The 21,972-nt window shown below is 34.5% G+C and overlaps 1 protein-coding gene across 2 annotated transcripts in view; it reads right to left on the minus strand.

Moving 5' to 3' along the window:
- The window catches only part of Ube2e2 (ubiquitin conjugating enzyme E2 E2), a 265,295-nt gene extending 243,334 nt beyond the window's left edge, over window positions 1–21,961 (minus strand). Inside the window, exons 1-3 of one of the 2 annotated variants that reach the window (XM_010640143.3) lie at window positions 21,903–21,961; window positions 16,479–16,662; window positions 8,063–8,113 (exon numbers count right to left, since the gene is read on the minus strand). In XM_010640143.3, coding sequence (XP_010638445.1) covers window positions 8,063–8,113; window positions 16,479–16,654 — 227 coding nt within the window. In that variant the 5' untranslated portion in view covers window positions 16,655–16,662; window positions 21,903–21,961. The remainder of the gene's footprint in view (window positions 1–8,062; window positions 8,114–16,478; window positions 16,663–21,902) is intronic. The other variant, XM_033756971.1, reaches the window with a different exon arrangement.
- Window positions 21,962–21,972: the final 11 nt, after the last annotated feature.

The following is a 21,972-nucleotide window of genomic DNA, read 5'->3' on the forward strand; positions in this document are numbered from 1 at the left end:
CTCTCTCTCTCTCTCTCTCTCTCTCTCTCTCTCTCTCTCTCTTATCTAAAAATGGGGATAGGGAACTACCTCAGTTGTGGAGGGCTTGCCTAGCATGTTCAAGGCCCTGGGTTGAATCCCCAACAATGCCAGAAAAAGAAAAAAAGAAAAAGGTCAAAATAACCTGGTCCAGTAGTTTACTTTTACCAATATTTAAATATAACCATAATTTTAAACTTACAAAGTTACTTTTCTAGATTTATGCTATCCAGTACAGATAGTAGTCATATTCAAATATGGGTATTTAAATTTAAATAAATTTTAATTAAAAATTTAGTTACTTAGTTGGACTAGCCACCTTTCAAGTAATCAACAGCCACATATCGCTAGTGGCTACTATAGTAAATAGAAAACAAATCTGTCATAAAGTTCTACTGGAACAAGGCTATTCTAGATTAATTCACCTAAATCTATTTTGCAAATGGAAGAACACAGCAAGAACTCTGAACACTTCAGTGAGAAATATCAAGGGTAAAATTCAAGTTCTGCCATTTACCCTGGGGTAAGTTATTCAATCTCTCTACACCTGTCTTTCATTTTTGAAACACTGTCCAAAACTAATATCTATCTCATTAAGTCAGGAAGATTAAATAAGAAAATGCTGACAAAGTATTAAGCATACTGCTTCCAACACCAGAAGAATTCACTAGATACTCCCTACTATAACTTTCTAATATAATTAATTATATTTACTCACTAATAGGTATATTGACTAACAATGGTAAGATTTTTAAACACAGGGATTAAAGAATGTGCTCCCATCAAATGAGTGAAATAGGGAAAAGGATACTGAATTCTAGGTATTCTAGGTAGAGGAAATAGCACAGGTGCCAACGCAGAAACGTTGGTTCTGATAAAAGGGCTCTGCCTCTCCTTTTGGTCACTTCAAATTATTTCTAAACCTCACCTTCCATATAGATGAGTGTATAGAAGGAGTCTGTTGTGTACTATAACAGAAAAATATTTTAAATTAATGTCAGTGCCTGATTCTATTACACATTTTAGAATACTGTGCTGTTTCTACAGAAATACAGGAAAGAAAGAACAAGAAAAAAAAATAGAATGGAAACAAAACTTTTGTAAATAAGCAGGGGAAGGGGGGGTCAATGGGGGCGATAGGGAAGAAAGAAGCCACAAGATATATCATGTACAGGTACAAATTCCTCAGGGCGAATGTTATCATTATGTTTATCTGAGTGTACCAATAAAGGTTTTGCTTCAAAATAAAATAAAATAAATATGTCCAGCATCCAAAGGAAAAAAAATAGAATACTATGCTGTTTCCACAGAAACACAGACTTAGGTATTCCTTTAGAGGCTTTCCATTAAGTTTCTAAAGTATGTAGACATTTGGTTTGACAGTTTTAAATGAACATTTGTATTTTTTTTTAAGTCCAAAAAGCAAATTTTGATAACATAAACCCAAAACAAAATCTTCATTTTTCTCAAAATAACATATTACCAAGAGCCATCTATCATGTGCTATAATGTACAGGTGATAAAAATATTTAAATCAACAAGTGTAATAAAGCACGTAAAGAAATAATTTGTGCAAAAGAATACACTGTTCAGGATAGTTTAAAAGACAAAGAGCTATGGGAATTAAAATATTACACTTTCTACAATGCTCAGTAATAAATCTGAATGACTATAAATCTGAACATACTGATTAATAAGATATAATTATAAAATATAATCCTAATGTAATTGTTTACTATATGTTTTTCAGACATTTTTGTGTTGTTTTTAAAGCACCAAAAAATAAAATGAAGCAAATAAAATATTAAGACCACAAGTAATGGGTGCTAAATTCTTTTATCATTTAACATTTTCTTTTATTAGCAAATAAATATTTTTATGTCAGTGGTTAAAGGCAGACTTAAAAATATTTTAAAATAAGAAAGCAAGGGATTTCTCTGGTGATTTTATTCAGACAGGTATATCCTACTTGAATTTAGTTTTGAAGTAAAGACACATGACAGCAAACACACAAAGCTCCCATCTGAAATGACAGGCAGAGCCCTTTAAAGATCTATGTGGTCGGTGTCCCAGGGAAAGTCAACCTCAAGGTAAAGGCAAACAGAAAACCAAACATAAACTCTTGGATCATCTTAAGAAAGGAGCTCCTCTTAAAAAATGGGTAAAAGAAGGTATAGAAATGAGAATATCAACAAAACTGAAACTCTTGAAATTCTAAACTGCCAACAGAACACTATAAACTATATCACAACTCTGCATATATCTAACCTACATGTACCACTCCAAACAATCTTAACTGTTCTATCTAGTCACCTGGTATATCTAGACTGTTTAAAAACTCCTTTGTCTTTTTAAAGTCTATGTACCATATGAGTCAAGACTTATAGGAGTGAATAAAAAATATTACTCATTATCTGTATTAAAAGAGAGATGGATATGAATAATTCAGTAACTTATATAACACAGGCCTGTAATGTGTATTTAAATTTTATCATGTTAATGATTTCTCAGCGAGAAATATGCCAACAGTCTGCTAATACACATTCACATAAACTTCCAGTTATTCACAATGTGTATTTACAGTTATATGCCTTGCCCTCAAAAGACCCTGAGTTGGTTTATAAAAACTTAGTAAAAAGTACTAAATGCTCAGAGTTCAATCCCTAATACTGCAAAAGAAAAATAATAAAAAACAAACAAAATTTTAAAAAAGAAAGTAAAGAAAATACACAATGAAGACATGGATACAAAAGCAGAATAAGAGGCTGAAAAATAAAATGCAACTAAAGGGATGAGGGTTAAGGTTTCTAAATAAAATGCCACTGGATCACTAAAATTAGCAAAGAAAGCTAAGTGCTTCAGGGCAGTCAAACAAAGGAGGGAGGCATAAATCTCCAGAGGCCATAAAGACAGATTAGTTTCTGCCAACAGTATTACCATTCTCCAAGGCTACAAATACCACACTTTTTAGAGTCATTCTTGACATCTTTAAGTTTGTCTCACAAAAACATATCATAAACAAGGTCTGCCAACTGAAAAACATCTCTCAATTCTGTTACTGTTTTTTCTTTTTAATTTCTAACATCATATCACCAGGCCCTCTATCATCTAGAACTTGTATTCATGCAACAGATTTCTTAGTGTATTCTCTCTTTGTATCCTGCTCTTTCACTTCCATCTCTATTCCATATTATACATTATGAAATGAATTAAAAGTAATTTTTGAGACAGGTTCAGACTGACAGTGAACTCACCATGCAGCCCAGGCTGCCCTGAACTCAGTGATCCTCCTGCCTCCACTTCTGAAGGTAAAATTAATATCTCTACCAATTTTTTATCAAAACAACTCCATTGTCTTTTATTTGATATTTAAATTTCAAACTACAGCAATTGGTAATTTTAATATCTTTCCTAGAAAGCCCCTAACAAATTTCACCTCCCACATGGGCTGGAGCTCAACATGTTGACCTCCCTGTCCCAAGAATATACTCAACTTGTCCCCGCTATGTTTCTGCCTGCATTCATTCTCTTACCTAAAGTAGTCCCTATTTTCCTCTACCTTTCCAAATTCTACCCATTTTTCAAAGCCTAGTTTACTTCTTTCCCTAAAGACGTGTTCTCTCATTGATTTGTCACTTTTTTTTTAATTACACAAATTACTTCCTTTTCAATTAGAATATGTCCTGATCATATGGTTCTCTAAGCATCATTATGTATTATTAGTTGTCTTTCCCATCTTCAGGATTAGGCACCACATCTGGATATCATTTTATATTCTACATTTCGCTAGCATAGCTCTCCTACTAAGCCCTTAATGAACACTAAACTGAAATGTAGGGGAATGTGACCTACAATTAAACTGAGTAACAGAGAAAAAATCTATCTGGCAATAAAGTGCAGACATCTGTAAATACCAAGTTAAGACCTGCTGAATGTAAAGAAATCATTTACTTACTGTGCCAGTAATGGTTAACACTGAGGCACATATCCACACACAGACCCAAAGGAGTATGGCAGAAAACAGCATAATCAAAAAGTTACTTTTCAAAATGTTTCAGCTGAATACTGCTTCATGGAATTCAGAAATACAAATCAAATATATTAAAAAATATATTTCAGACTGCCTACAAATTTTATGTCTGTTTTCTTTTTCTTTTCTTAACCACAGTAGCTATAATTTTTAATGTATTTCTCTATTTAGTCAACAAAGGGTAAAAGATCAAATAACCTAGATTTTAAATCCAAATCAACCATTTTTGGCTGTGCAAATCTGAGCACATTACTTGATCTCAGGGGTCTCAGAATAGATGTAAAAACCAAAGGACATAACACATGAAAATCCTTTAATGCTACAAATTGCCATACAGATCTTACAATAATAAGGAAAACAACTAGTGACAATATTTAGATTTTTGCACTGATAACTCTTCTCAGAGATCACACTTGTATAAACACTGACCCCAATTTGTCTCAATGGCTTCCTCTTCTATGATATGCTTTTGAAAACTACACACATACACATACTCTCTCTTTCCTTAATACTATTTTCAATTACTATGATCTACAAAATGTACTTTCCTCTATTAAGTCAGTTGTATGAATAAGATGAGACAATAACTAGGCTTCTCACCTATCACAGCTTCTTCTATGCTGGGAATATCTCAATTATTGAGTTGAGACAATGAAAAGTAAACCAGTTAGAGTTCTTATACTCTGTTATTCAAAACTGATCAAGACTATGTACACTGGCAGAAACTCACAGGGCATCAGAAACCAAAATGTAAATGCTAAAATTATAAAATCCTTAGAAGAAAAATACGGACACAAATCCTGGCTTTTAATTAGGAAACGGTTTCTTAAGTATCACACCAAACATATAAGCAAAATTAACTAAAATAGATAAATCAGAGCTCAACGAAAATACAAACTTTTGTGCCGCAAAGGTCGCTGTCAAGAAAGTACATAAAAAACAGACAGGTGCAGGTGGCCCATGCCTATAATCCTGGTTATTCAAAAGGCTATCATTAGTTTGAAGCCAGCCTGGGCAATTTACCCAGACCCTATCTCAAAATTAAAAAAATAAAATTAAAAGAGCTGGAGATGCAGCTAAGCAGTAGAGAATTTGCCTACCATGTGTGAGAACCTGGATTCAATCCCTGGCTCTGTTTAAAAAAAAAAAAAAAAGAAAAGAAAAGAAACAAAGAAAGAGCATAAAAACACTCACAGAATGAGAGAAAAGATTTCTAAATCATATATTTGATATACGGGATTCCTATTCAAAATATATAAAGAACTCTTACAACTCAACATTAGAAAGGATAACAGAAATAAAAATGGACAAGGAATCTAAAAATTCTTCAAAGAAAATATGCAAATGGCCAATAACCAAAGCACTTAAGCAGTGATTTTGGCCAATAGCTCAGCACCTCTAACACAGCTGGTGGTATGAAAACATTTATGGAGGACTGGGGATTTGGCTGGGTTCAGCTGTCTGCCTTGCAAGCATAAGGACCAGAGTTGGAGCTCCAGTATCACCCCCTCAAAAAAGCAAAAGCCTCAGAAAAGAGCCTCTGCAAAATGTCAAGGGTCAGTTGTGATATCCAATGCAAGAGTTGAGACCAAGCAAAATACATTCTATTTATAAAAAATACTCTAACCATACACCAAATTTTACACAAATTATGTATAAATTATGTATAATATAAGCCTCATGCATTCATAGGTGGGGCTTTTGGGAGTGAATGGATCATGGGTGTATGATACTGGATTAGTCCACGGATTGGATTAGCATAGTTTTGAGTGTGGGTGATGGACTTACTAAAGTAAGAAAGTAGTTAAAATGAACTGGATGAAAGGGAAAAAGGAAGGAAGGCTTGCTGCCTCCTGCTTGCCTTGCCATCAGTTCTTTCTCCTCTACAGTGTCCCTTTGCCATGCTGGCCTGTGTTGGAGCCAGCCAACTGTGGACTAAAACCTCCACAAACTGTGAGCTAAAATAAACCTTTTCTTTTTTCAGTTGTGGGTGTCCATTATTTTGTTGCAGCAGCAAGAAAGTAACTAAGATAAAGCCACTCTATTGCCAGAAGGACCTGGCTTCTAAAGCAGACTTATTAGTGATCCAGTCCTCAGACCACATATGGATTTTCTTGCAAATTCCCATTAGCCTTAATATTAACCAAAGTAGGTATCTTTCCTAACACTAAAGGGTTTATTATGCATGACTTCTACATTTGAAAATCAAAAACTATTATTAGTATTTTGATTTGTTTCTAGACAGTCCACACAGGAGTTAGCAATGGTATCATTCACTAAACTCAAAGAAAAAGTCAACCCCCAAATCTCACATGACACCACAGTTAAACTTTATTTTAAAGAGAACTATAGTTCAATTCATGCATGCTTATAATATTGGTTTAATCAAGATTACATTATTTTCCATAATGAGTCAAAGTTAAATTATACTACCCAGTGTATAGTATTAGAAAGTAAAATAACTGCTGTGTACAGAGAGACACATACCTATAATCCCAGCATTCAGGAGATGGAGGCAGGAGGATCACAAGATCACAGCCAGCCAAGGCTACATAGTGAGTTAAAAGCCAGCCTGAACTGTAAAGTGAGACCCTGCCTCATAAAACTCAATTAATCTAAAGATCTAAGGGCAAAGTTATAGTCTACAATGCACAATATATGTGGATTCCATTTACCAAAATGGGCCTTAAATTCATTAAAACAAACCACATGTATTTTGTCAAAATTTAAACAAAGCACATCAAGTGCATAATTTACCAATTCAGTTGTATGAATAAAAATGTTACAAAAATAATGTAAGTTTTTAAAAAAAGATTCACACCATTAAAACAAATACTATTCTCAAAAACATTTTTTCTTAATTCAAACCAATATCCACACAAATCAATCCATCAAAAGCTAAACAATCAGAAGCAGCTCTAAGTTTTACATGACAAAAAGTCTCACATTAAACAGTCTTACCTATCAACAAAAAAATATTTGTTCTACTTGAGTGAAACATTCTTGCATGTTTATGTACTGTACATTTGATTCTCATGTAAAAACTGAATTAGATTCACCACAAACATAATAAGCCTTATTACAATTTTTCCAGCACAAATTGTCAAGTAGTCATTTATCAGTACAGTATAATCAACTACAGAATTTTCACTTTCATTAATGTAGTTACCTGTTTTCAACATGAAAATAAGATCAGAAGAAAATAAGATCAGAAATCACACCAAATAATAAATTCTACCTGCATTCAATGTTAAAAATATTTTCATTTTATTTGCCTTTTCACCTTTAATCCATAAGACTAACAATTAAAACTATAAAAACTCCCATGTTTTCCTCATTCCAACACTGAGCTCATATCACAACAAAAATAAATGTCTTAAAATAGTAAAACAGCCATCTTTCAAATATTGCACCAGATGCAAGGTACAATATAAGGTAGAAGAATATTTCTCTCCTCTTCCTCTATATATCTATAAATCATTACAATCATTTCCAGGCAAGCATTTTTATTTTCTCTAAGTAAAAACTGACCAGAAAATTGGGGCATGTGACCCCAAAGGGAGAGAGTATTGTATATTTAACATCATTGCCTCAAATAACCCTTTCTTAATCACAACTAATGAGCAATCACAAAAACCATGAAAAAATACTGTATAATATTCTTGTACTTTAAAAAATCAATTTCCAACAAAACAATTGAGTAATTATCAAATAGTGAATATTTTGGCTACATTATTATTCTATCATTAAAGAAATCATTTAAAGCCCTCTTCCACTCAGAGATACTTGTATTTGTTACCCTGCAATTTCATCATCTTAATGCATTACACTACCTTTGGCAACTCCACTCTGCCACTACAAACACTTGTTGAAACTCCACCACTGTCTTCTACAGTCATTTAAATCCAAACCATAATGAAATTTTTATTCATTAAAATACAATTACACACCAGACCAACAGTAAATGTTACCTTCTGCAATGGATATAAGTAAATAACAATCATAAGTACTTACCTACAGTTGGGAGGAGGGTCCAAAGTAATCTCTGCAAGTTCCTTCTGAATTCTTTAAAATAAAGACAAATGAAGTTATGTCAAAATGTCTTCACTCTTAATATTAACCTTCCATTAAAATGTATTTTAACAGTAAAATTTCCCTCTTGTATGTTTTTACTTCGATAAACTAATACTGTGTAAAGCATTATACAGTAACAGTAATAATTTCTTCCAGTGTATAGGATGTACCTACAGAAAGTGAAGAGACTGCCCACTATCAGTGCATGCAGACTATAGAAACAACATTATGACTTCATCAAACCACTATTAGCACTAACCAAAATTTCTAGTTTAAATAAACATTTGTCAAACTATTTATGGGCTATTCTAATTCTGATGTTTGTTACATCTTTATATAGAATGGAAAACTGATAATATTAAGTGAATCCAAGCATCCCAACTAATCCAATCAACTGATGAAGAAAGGATTATCAAGATCTCACTCCAACATCTAAAACTACTACCAAAGTAATACAATAGTGGCCAGGCATGGTGGCAGATTTCTGTAATCCCAGCGCTAGGGGGGCTGAGCCAGGAGGATCATCACTGGTTCAAGGCCAGCCTGAACTACATAGTGAGAGGCTGTCTGAAAAAATAAATAAATAAAATAAGTATGTTATCCTTCCTGAAGGAGCACTTACTTTGTTCTTTCAAGTTAATGCCATCCCTTCTGCTAGAATTATCTTAATATTGCAAGAATAATTATTTATCCTTTTTTGGGGGTACCAAGAATAATTATTTTAATGTCATTGCAGGAGTTTCATATGAAGAAAGAAAAAAATTAAACCTGTTTCTTTTCTGTGAGTTGAAGTTTTTTGTGTGTGTTTGTTGACAAAAGTGTGCTGGGGATTGAACCCAGGGCTATTTAGGCGATGAGCACAGGCATTTTTGCTGAATTGTTTTTTACTTTGATTTTTAACTACATATAACATCCTAATGGATACAAAGGCTAACAATGCAACACTACTTTCTAAGACTACACTTAAACTCCTATCATTCATGTCTTATTAAGTGTTGTTAAATTAAACATGCACACACAAAAATTTTCAATCTAGCTTGCACGAAGCCCTGGATTCATTACCCAACACAAAAAAGAAATTCTCAAAAGTATTTTTTCTCCTTTGCTTTGCTCTTTATTATAAGATTATTAACAGCTGGATGCCTGCTGTCTGGTAATTACTGTGGACAGTATATGAATGACAGCTGACTAAAACACCTTAAAAATATGAAAAAACATTTATGCTAAATTTCCTTCTGTACCTTTTTTTAATGCAACACACAGGGAAATACTACAAAAAAATAGGGACCGCTCCAATAGGATTGTTATCACTTTCTGAAGAAACTACATGCTACCTAGTATAATTTTTATTTCTCTGCAACATGGGATTCAAGATTGGAGTGATATTATGAGTCAGAGCAAGACTAAAAAATCAAAAGACAAAAAAAGTTCATGCTAATTGTGTTATGTCATTAATTGAATCCATGGGCAAAAAAATCTGTCTGCCTTAGTTTTCTATCCTATAAAATAGAAAAGTTAATTAGAACAAACTCCATGCTCTCTTTTTATCTTTAACACTCTGTAATTTCAATATAAAATAGCTTCTTAATCTGCTTATGTACACAGAAGTACATATGGCCCATAACTAAAAGACAAGAAGTTTCAAAAAATCTGAGAGTAGAACTCTTTTATGGATTTCACATGAAAGTATAAAACAGGTACTTCAAAACTAAATGGATAAATCCAAGTTAAAGATGGCAAAATAAGCACACACATACTTATCTTTCCTATTCATAAGCACCTCCTACTATGTCAGATGCAAAAAGAAATAAACTACAAAAGGGGGGCAGGTGGGTATATGACAAACAACTTATAATAAGCAAAAGGGCACTACAGAATGCATAAGGACATAAAGATTCAAGGGCAGGGGATGTCAAAAATCCCAAAAGAAATAAAAACATACAAGAAAATCACAGGCCTTTGAAATAAAAATAATAATATTTGCCAGGCATGGTGTCACACGCCTGTAATCCCAGCACTCGGGAGGCTGAGGCAGGAGGATGGCTGTGAGTTCCTGACCAGCCTGGGCTACAAAGTGAGTTCCAGAGCAGTCTGAACTACATAGTGAGACCCTGTCTCAAAAAACAAAAACAACAACAAAAAAATTTTAATGAAGTAACAGGCGGGGGGTAATCTATTTTGCCTATTTTGCCTAAATGCTATGACTCAGGCAGCTCTGGGAACATCACATTGAACTTGAAGGAAATCGAAATGTAATATGCTATTTGGTCTGACACTGACAATTTCAGTTATACAATTTATTGGTCTTTTACTTATAAAGCAAAGGATGGGCTATAGTTATACTATAAAATGTAAATATTACCTTAAAATATGAAAATGTGAAATTAAGTGTTACTGATAAAACTGGTTAAACTGGATGAAAGAACAGCAGTAAACGTATAAAAGAATGAAAGTATTAACATCTCAATTTTTCACAGTAGAGATAATCAAAAAATACTGTTGAAATTTACAAGAAGAAAATATACACACTTAAATATAGGCTTTAGAGTATAAAGACAACTAGTATTCATTTTTAGAAAACATAACTACCACAAAGACATGAAAGAGAAAAGGAAAGATTAGGTAAATTTCATAATAAGGAGTCAAAAGATATTATTTAATTATTCAACAAATAAAAAATAAGTATATTACTTAAGAGTTATGCAGAAAACCAACAGAAAGACTAAAACTACAGACAGGCATTTTCTTTAGGGAAACGTAATTAGGACTGCTGGTGGAAGGTGGATGGACAAAAAACTGTTGCTTTTCAGTAAAAAGCTTCCACACTGTTTTGTTATGAGAAACAAGTAATTTTTAGAAATCGTTTTTAAACAGAGAGAAAAACAAAAATGGGAATTCAAAAGAACTTGTTTAAATTACCAAAGAAAGTCATTTTGGGGATGGGGACCTAGCTTGGTGGTAAGAGTACAAGTCCCTGAGTTCAATCTTCAGTATGACAACGGAGGGAAAGAGGGAGGGGAAGGCAAAGGGAAGGGAGGAAGGGCAAAAGAAAGGGAGGAAGCAAGCTGGCTGTCTATTTTTAAAATGAAAGAATGTCTCTGGAATTTTCGAATAACTTGGCTTGCTTTACGCTTATCCTTTTCATTTTAAAAAATGATAAATCATAATTTTCTGCCATAAAATTCTAACAGTTGAACCAGATCTATATTATTCAATACAAAAAGCAACTTAATGATAAATTCAACAACTCTGAGCAATGAGGCAATATGTTATATTTTGAGCCACTAGTACCTAAGAATAGTTGGATTTCTCTTGACAGAAGAGATTATACTAAGAATTGCTATTTAAATGGTTGTAAAATGTCCTGCTGTTTACAATGACAGCAATCCAATCTATCTCAAAAGTTGTGATCATGCTATGTATTGTTTTCTCAGTCTTGACATGTAGGATAAGAAAGAAGTTATTCCAGGTACTATCCCTGGAGGTGAGGAAATATCAAGAGGCATCAGTAATTCACATTTACAATGTATTTTTAACACGATGACCTTAGATCAGTGATGGCAAATGTTTTAGCGATCAGGTGCCCAAACTGCAACCCAAACCCAATTATTTATTGAAAAATACCAACACTGCAATTAAACCTCAATATTGAGGTTTTAATTTAGAAAAAAATTGTTATCTGATGCAGGCTGCTGGGGCAACTTGGCTCACCTGCTGAAAGGGCTCTGATTTCCTGCATGTGGTGCCACAGATTCAACACCACTGCCTTAGACAAAGAAAAGTGAATTAAATAAATCTCACAGACTTTTCTAACTATTACTGTTTTATCAATGCTTAAGTAAAAGATAACAAAAACTAAGTCTAGTTGTAAAATAAACACTTGGAAAATTCTCTTCTAACCAGGCGTGGTTGTACACACCTATAATCCAAGTGCTTGGGAGGCTGAGGCAGGAGGATCACCTCAAATCAGCCCAGGGAACACTGGAAGTTCAAGGCCAGTGTGAACTACATAGTGAGACCTTGTCTCAAAACACCAAAAATAAACAAGCTTTCTTAACCAGAAGTTTTAAGACAAAAATTTTTTTAGACATAAATAAACTAGACAATTATCTGTATTTCCAACTCCCATTAGGCATAACTACAGTTTATTCCCATAAAAAATTTCACATAGTGAGACCAGTCTAGAGTGAATAATAAACTAAATTTCAGCTTATGAGACTGCACCTAATAGTTTAACTGAACAAAAGAGCACCGTAAAAACACACTGTATGGGGCCATCACTTGCTTTTTTAAAAAGGGAAGGGTCATAACAATCACAATCCCCTCCAAGTTAACTGAACATTGACACCAAAACTGCACAGAATGATGAAGATATGAAGCATTTATTATAAAATCAATAAACTGGATTAATGGTTCAGAAAAATGAAGCAATATATATGCACAATGCACACACACACACACACACACACACACACACAAATCTTGGGTTAAAATTCAGTAGTAAATCATTAAGGGCCAAATAGACATGAATGTGTAAACAATGAGATACATAAAAGTGATTTCTTAGTAGTTATTAAAAAAATAAACCTTCATCATACCACACCTAGATGGTTTTCTACATTCTTCTGTGGACTGTATCCATCAGTCACCTAAGAACCCCCATCCTATGCCACTGAATCAACTTCTTTCTAAACCAACTATTCTCAAGAAAGCATTATACAACTAATTATTAAACTATAATGTCAAAGCAGTGTCCAGGAGATACATTACCACTGCATATAATGCTGAAGTTTAATTCTGAGTGATGATATATGCTATATACCTGTCATTGTAAAGGACCACTGATTTTAAGACATACCACCAATTAAATAATCACATACATCAACTGGCAGAAATATACTAATTTCAGAATACTTTAAGCTCTGAAATGAACATTTTGAATCAAGAAAAGTGATTACAAAATATTATTGATGAACAGTATTACTATATTTTCATGTGGAAAATAAATGAAGCCAGATAATAAAAGTTCACACTGAAACATGCTGGAATCAATATTTGAACCTAACAAAAATTTAATAATATTTCTAGAACAGTATCATATTGAGTGTTCAACGACATCCCAATGTCTACTCTGAGCAAAGTTAATGTGAAATAAATGTAAATTCTCATTTACAGATGTGTAAACATGTGAAATCAACAGCAGAATCAATTCAATGAAGATTTCAAAATAAGACATTTTATTTAACTAGTTGATTGAATCAAAATCATCCAAATTTGTCACTGCAGACATCATCCAACTATAAACTTGCAAATATAGCAAAGTGATATACACATATCAAGAGAACAGGCTGTGATAAGAGGATGCCAATTTTTAAAGAAACAAATTCTTGCCAAAGCAGGGCAAAAATGTATCAAAGATGTAGGAACTATATTTCCTTCTAACTTTAAAAAAGTTTATATCATTGCTGAAATACTTATATATGTTTAACTTCTGTAAAACCTCAAAACAGATTTTTTTAAGAAAACATATTTCTACAAGAAATTCTGCTATTGTTATACATTTGCTATAGAAGTTATTAATTTTCTAATTAGTAGAACTAATTTCACTTACTAACTGAACCTTAAGTAATAGGATTTTTCCTGAGCTATTCTAAAATGCATTTAATTACAGCATGACTATTTCCAGTTTAACAACAGTTTCAAGTTCTCTGAGGTTAACATATACTTTATTTTGCCAATCTGTACCAAATGGATTAAAAAAAAAAATCACTAAAGATGTTGAAGTGCCACAAAGTCTATAAATGATATCATCAATTTACAAGTGCAAACTCTGAGCCAAATATTTTATCACATTTAGTCTTCACAACAGCCCTCCAGACAGGGCACCATTATCTTCACTTTACAAAAGAAACTGAAGGGCCTGGGATTTAGCTCAGTGGTGCCACTGCCTGCCTGGCAAGCACAAAGACCAGAGTTCTATTCCTGGTACCAAAAAAACAACAACAACCAAAAGAAGAGACTGAAGCTTAGAGACGTTAAATTATGCATCCAAGATCACAGGGTGACTATGTACCCTACTAGTACCATCCAGACTCAAATCCAGTCTCTTGAATTCAAGCTCTTCACTGCTACTGATTGTCTCACAGAATGACACTATTTGGGACAGATTTCTCAACTGAATAAAAATCTTTGTGAATAATAAGTATAAATTAAAATTTTATATTGAAACTACTTTGAATCCTAACTGAAGTCCTGACATCCATTAAAAAATAAAACTAATCCATACAGGAAGATCAATGTTGCAAGGCAATCAGTAATTAAATAATATAACCCTACTGTGCCAGGCACTATGGATATAATAGTGAAGTTAAAGGATATGGGTCCTCTTGTCCACACGATTCCCAATTCTTTTCTAAGTTCTTAGAAGTTCAGTAGAGGTAGGAAACAATCCACTTTACTAACGGAACTGGTGTAAGGGAAAGGGGTAAGATAAGCTTTTCTTTCATTAAAAAAATTGGCAATAAAGCAACATTTTATATTTAAAATAACTAGTTAATGACTTATGTCATTTCATATAATGTTATCCATACATTGCCTGGGGATCTTAAAGAGGAAAATTGTGAATTGCAATTTGAAAAATCACAGGTTCACAAAAACAAATTTGACAATGGAGGGATTTTTTTCAGTTAGGATGCAACTCAAAGATACTTCTTACTTTCACCAATGTAATAATACAGTTTCCTATTGGGTGACAGTAAGGTATTCTCCTGGACTCTTTGAAAATATCATCTCTAAAATAGGTTTTGTCCCCTATTTAAAAAGGAGGAAAATGTATTCTCTATTTTTCCCTTGTGAATCAATCGTGGAGTTTAAATATATAAGCTGTACTTTTTATACGTACTATTTTTAAATGAAGTAAAATTGCATAAACTATTTCACACATTATTATAGAGTACACCCTCTTTCATAAGCAACATTTGGGTTTTGATACATCACCCCAAAATATGATTTTGTATTTTTTAGTAGTACTCCCAGATAGAGAACAGGAGACATCTTTGTTAGCTAGCAACCATAGCAGAGCAAAAACACAGAAGAAATCTACTTGTTACAGACTTATCAGGCCACTTTTCCCCTACTCTGAAAATTCTCTGTGAAAACACTCTCAGAAGCCATGGGCTAAGTTAAGAGTTTTCTTTTCCAGTGTCCATTTCATGGATAGGCGGTGGAAGAACCAGGCAGCTGAGACCCCCTGGACTTGTATGACAGCACAAAGGGAACCCTTTTCCCATCATGCCATGTTCTATCATGAAGGTTTAAAGGTTTAATGTTCAGGACTATGACTTTCACATAAGTCCTTCAACAGAGGTCACAGGTCAGCCAAAACACCCCAGGAAAGAGGGAAATGAACACTGTAGTCCCTTGGAACAGACTATTGACCACTTACTACCACTCTAACACTTTTCACCAGGGGCTTGAGAAAGTTCTTCCAACCATATGGATTGACTCAGCCAGAAAGAAAGGAATGATCTTTGGGAAAGGAATTTCCCCTACTCCAAATCATCCAGTAACATATAAAGTTATAAAGTCATTCACATTCAGACATTCTACTCTATCTAAAAGCCACATGTTATGGGAAGAAAGTTAAACTAACACCCTACACTGCTTTCATTCACACTTCCTATTTGCTATTCTTAAAAAGTATTAAGACAGAGACAAAATAATGGGATCAGGAAAGACTATTACTTTTACCTTTCAAATTATTTCCAAGTTTATTCTATAATGTAACAATAGCAAAACACATTCCCTCTAAGTCCAATGACATCATCATGAGAAACCAGAGACAATAGAGATCATTCAAACAGCTACTTTCTATATCTTGCTATTCTCCAGAAAAAGAGAAAAATCTGTAGAAGACTGATCTCACACTGCCTAATGTAATGAAACCAAGAAACATTTGTTAACGCTAGCATTTCTGAATTTACCAAGAAGTAGCAGGAAATAAACTATCACTCAATAATTATTTCAATAGATTCTTAATCTCAATTCTACGTCACCGAACAAAAAACAAAATGTTTATGGTCTGTATTTATGGTTACAAATCAAATTATCATACTTTTACACAAAATCCTGTATATGCTCTCCTGACAAGATACAAATACTCTATCAATATATATTATATAAATATGTCATGCCATTTAACTAACTTTAAGAAGTTCTCCCCAATTAAAAGCAAATAACAATCCATGAATTTCACAGCACACGTGCAAGAAAAATGACTAAATACAATTAAAAATAAAAAAGAACTTAAGATAATAAATTGATACCAAAAATCAAAAGGTTTTAATAACTAAAGTACCTTTTAGCACTAGTTGACAATTTAGCAGCAGTTTTGCTGGATATTTTTCCCTCCTTTTTCTTGGGCTGAACTTGCTCTCTTTCTGGTTCTTGCTGAACACTTTCACGTTGATCTCCATCAGAACTTCCACCACTAGTGCTTGGACTGTCATCAACTCTTTGTGCCTCAGTAGACATGTTTGATCCTGGATTAACGAATCAAAAGTCATTTATTCAGCTGTGGGGAGGAGTAGAGTGAGATACTCCCAGAAGGAGAGAAACTGAGCCTGAAAATAGAATTAAGTAAAACTCAATATAAAATGGAAGTTGGCCATTTACAGAACAAACAAAAATTGGCCATTTATAAAACAAACAGGTTTAGGAAGTGCCAAAACTTTTCTTTCATCCACTCATGCAAAATTTATACACATGTCCATAATAAGCTACTTATAACAGACAAAAAGTAGAAATAATTCAAATGTCCACTGATTAAGGATAATCAAAATGTGATATAGCCACATAATAGAATATTACTCAGACAAAAAGGACTGAAGTACAGTATCTACATTTTTCCACAAGGGTGAACCTTGAATCATTATGCTAAGTGAAAGAAGCTAGTTCCTAAGGACCACAAACTGTATTATTCCATTTACATTAAATGTCCAAATCCACAGAGACATATAGAAAGGCTAGGAATGAGGAGAGAAAGAGGTACAATTGCTAATGGGAATGAAGTTTTCTTTTGGAGTGATAAAAATGTTCTTAAATTAGATAGTAGTGATGGTATACAACTTTAAATAGTATAAGAGCCATAGATTTGTATATTTTTAAAGGGTGAATTTGAGGCTGGAGGTTCAAGGGTAGAAATCATGTTTAGCATGGGCAAGAAGCAGGTTCAATCCCTACCATCAAAAATGGGGGAGCAGCGAATTTTATATTATGTAACTCAATAAATCTGTTACTTAAACACAAAAGGACTGAGGGCCTAATCTCTACCATGCACTATGCTAAACCCTTTGCATACAGTTGTGAGAAATTCAGACAACAAGCCAACTTGTTAAGTACCCTTTTAGAGTTTAGTAAAAACAGCTACAGAAACAGAGATAGAGGGGAATATTCACATCCAATGAGTACATCCTCAAGGCTAGGTTAAGGTTAACAATCCTCTTGCCAGGGATTTAGCTCAGTGGTTCTGTCGCCTGCCTTGCAAGTGCAAGGTCCTGAGTTCGGTCCCCAGTACCAAAAAAAAAAAAAAAAAAAGTTAACAATCCTCTAAACTGGTAAATTGTGTTAAGTAATCTTTAAGATTACAGAAGAACACAGAGGCTCCCACAATTCTAAAGAAAAACGAACCATATGATTGTGGCAGCACTGACCCAGCTACATACAGCACTAAGCAACCAGATTTTGCAAGGCATAGAGAATGTACTGAGACACTGAAGAGTTCATTTTTTTTTTCACAGTTGGATGAAATATCCCTCAAGGATTTCAAATTCCCTTTGCTCTAAGTTCATGCTCCCTAACCAGCTCTGATTACCAACTCAATTCCTCAGTATCTTGATACCTAGGTAGGAGACACACAAAATTCCAGAAAGTGAAAAGGGATATTCCCCTCTCCACTGTTATTTTATTATAATCCATTTTTTAGTTTGATTACTAAGAATATATCTGTTAAAACCCACCTAGCTTACAGTGTGCTGACAAATCCAGAACTGAATCAATAAAACCATTACCTAGACCCTAAAGGGCCTTGTGCTCAACATGATACTGCCATCTAAGAATTGCTTTGAGTACTGTATAGCTACCTACTCTAACACTTCCTTAAGCAACAAAACTATTGATGCACACCAATAATCCCAGCTCTCAAGAGAATGAGTCAGGAGGAACACTGAATTGGAGGCCAGCCTGGACTACACAGTGAGTTCAAGGCCAGCCTGAACTACATAGTAAAACCTTTTCTAAAAAAACACTACTGTATTTAAGATGTGCCATTAACAGCACAAAATAACTTTTATTAAAGGCAGATGGAGATAGGAGGATCACAAGTTCAAAGCCAGATCTGACTATATAGGGAGTTTGAGGCCAGCCTGAGCTACAGAGTGAGATCATATCTCAGAAAATGAAAATAAAAAAATAAACAATATATTCTTTTTGGAAAAGGATACTTTTGATTTCTCAGTCAAATTAGGACAAAATATAACAGTTTCTGATACGATCAAGAATAAGTAAAAGAGGGCTGGAGATGTAGCTCAGTGGCACCATTCCTGCCTTGCAAGTGAGAGGTCCTGAGTTCGATCCCAGTACCAAAAAAAAAAAAAAAAAAAAAAAAAAAAAAAGACACTTCAAATAAAACATAGCTTATTACTATAACCTAGTACAAATAGTTGACACTGATGAATATTATTGTCAAATATTTAACTTGTAGCTTATTCTAAACCAAGACAATTTTGTAATATAGACTTCTGTGGATTTTTAAAAAACACTTTAAAGGAAAAGCACTAAAAGAGACTGAAAGAAGCAGAAGGCACAGAGAGGTAGAGTCAACAGAAAATACTGAAAGCCTTCAGAGATGTCATACATACCAGTGCTTCTGCTCAACCCTAATAGCTACCTTCCCTCATGCCAAATGAAAACCAGGTCTGCTAAAGAGTTCCGAAATGCACTGACAGGAAATCTGCTTTTCCACCTGTTCTGTAAATGGAGAGCATCAGTCTCCATAGTTATGACATCTTTTATGAGCACTGAAGTCACTTAATAGAATACTGAAATTTTATATCAGTATGTTTCATGCCTAGCTCTGAAAAGACCAAATATTTCTTTTTCTTTTCATTTCTATTATACTGAAGCTATAGCTTCAGTTTAAGACTTAATAAATTATGCCTAGAGTTTCAGGTGTGTAACGAATTAGTTATAAAGCGACATATTCTTCTCAATATTCTTATTGATGTGCATTTACATATGATCTAATGCCACAATTATAAAAGACTTCTCAATGATACGATGAGCATAATTCAAAATCAAAACACCAGAAATTAGAACATCAGAAGAAAGCGAAGGTAAAAATTAGTCCCAAGAGAGAACTAATGAAAATACTATTAAAGCACCAGGATGGAATTCAGTGGTAAGAGTGTTGCCTAGGAAGTGCGATGCCCTGGGTTCAATTCCCAGCACCATAATACAAACTAGTAATCACCACCAAAAACAAAACAAAACACTATTAAAAATGCTCTAATAACTGGGCCGGGAATTTGGCTCACAAGCACATGGACCTGAGTTCGAGACCCAGTACCAAAAAAAAAAAGTTCTAATAGAGGTATAATTTCCACAGTTTCATACAAAAAAAGCGTATTTCCACTTTTGATCTCAAACACATTATTTCATTCAAATCTTAACCTACAAATGATAAATTCATCTGAGACCACTGAGAGCCAGTATTAAAACTTCCAGAAATAAAGTTTTTATATCTTTCGCAAATATGAAAAATAAGGGAAAGTCCCACTCATTTTGTTTTTTTCGATGTTGAGTACAGAAAAAATAAGGGGAAAAAACTTATTGTAACATTCAGGGACAAACAATTTTTATGAAGAAAGTCTATAAATTATTTTAGTTATTGTGAAATATTATATTAGTGTCTTATCTACTAAAATACAATACAAATTTTGCCTTCTAAATTAACATTTAAAAATTATTTCCTAAATAACTAATTTGATCTGCTTTTTTAATCTAAAGGAAGATTAAACTCCAGGATGAAGAACACAGAGTCTTCAACGGCAGTTTCAAAGATATGACACATAAATTCATTTTCTTTATATCACAAGTAAAGCTTATTTCTAAACATAAAATAATGTTTCTTAAAATATGTAAGAATTCAAATGTATTTTCTTTAACATGAATTGCCTAACATTGTATTAGCTTTATGCTATAATTACAGTCCTGGAAATTGGCAACATATAGCAAACGAAACTCACATTTTCCATAAATATGTAATGATTTGGCTACAAATATTACTGATAACAAAAGCAACAACAGTCACTCAATAACTTCACATTACTCTCCAGATAAGCCCTAAAATCTTATCTCATAGCATAAAACTGCAAAAGCAAGATTTCATTTCAGCTTTTTTTTTTTAACAAAAAAACGTTTAATTCTGGCATCTGTGTCTTCCAATCTTCCTACACACATTTCTAAACTTTTCTAAAATGTAAAATAACAATTTATATTATCTACACAGCATCTAGCAACATACAGCTTTTAATTGCAAACATATAGTTGCAGGAAATAATAGTGAACCAACCCCCCCTCGGGGGGGGGTGTCCTGTAAAACTCCAAAGAGGTAGGGAGCATCCGAACTAGCTGAGCAAAAACATTTAAAATCCCAAGATCCAGTTTCAATTATGACATATTCGGAAACATACTTTTCAAAGAATTAGGAATTAAAAACTGAGCTTAAAAATCTTTCTGAACCGCAAGATAATCTGAAGGTTAAGTCCTAGCACTTCCTTTTGTACTTTTAAACAAAAATATTTGAGTAAACACTCAAGAAAACACAATACAAAATGATGCATCTTGAAAACATGCAAATGGGTCTGACAGCTACCAAGCATAGGATGTCTTTATAAAGGTGCCTTAATTCCCTTCGGAGAAGATAGACTGACATTTCTGGTTAGCATTGGGGGGAAAAGCCACAAGAAGCCACGCTTTACCTTCATTAGAAATGGTAAAGGGCAAAAGGATCAAAATATTATGAGAAGACAGGAGAGAAGAGAGAAAAGGGAGGGCGGGGGACAGACGGAATCCAGTTTCAAATCAGGCCAGTGGGGGCTGCAGAGAAGAAACCAGAGAAAAATGGGCTTTGGATACAAACTGTGACAAGCACCAAGCGTCACAAAAGACCAATACAACACACACTCCACACCAGTGCATACACAAATACAACCCAAAAGGTCTTCTCCGGGCGGGCTATCGAGGTGCAGCTACAGCGGAGCTAGAACCCGCACTGGCCAGGGGAGACACCATGTGCACCAATTATGCAATTAGGGAAAATAGCAAAGGATCAAGCCGGGCACTTTCCACCGTGACATTTATCCTGTACTTTCGCAAAGACTTAGTTCCAGGATGCAGCTAGTAGAGGGAAAGGACTGCAAGGGTGGAGAAGGATGGGGAACTGAGAAGGGAAGGGGGTAGAAGAAGGGCAGGGACGGGCCAAGCAGAAGGGGGGTAGACGGGAAGGAGGGGGAGGGGTAGAAAAGGCGAGAAATGGGGGCAGGAGGCTCTCGGGAGGGGGCACCGGGACCCAGGCACGAGGGGGATCTGGCAGGAGAGAACTAGGGCGCGAGCGGGGCGAGCAGAAACCTGCGGCGTGGAGGGGAGGTCGGAAAAGTGGGGAGGACACGGCGAGAGGGAGGACGCCCGAGGCTGGGGGCACCCGCGCTGCTCGGCCAAATACCTGAGGCAGGGGTGACTGCCGAAGCCTCGGACGAGGCTGCCCAGGCGCGAGGGGGCGGGCGGCTGGGGCC

This window comes from Fukomys damarensis, unplaced genomic scaffold (assembly GCF_012274545.1).
Source record: "Fukomys damarensis isolate Sample0158 unplaced genomic scaffold, DMR_v1.0_HiC HiC_scaffold_28, whole genome shotgun sequence".
NCBI lineage: Eukaryota > Metazoa > Chordata > Mammalia > Rodentia > Bathyergidae > Fukomys > Fukomys damarensis.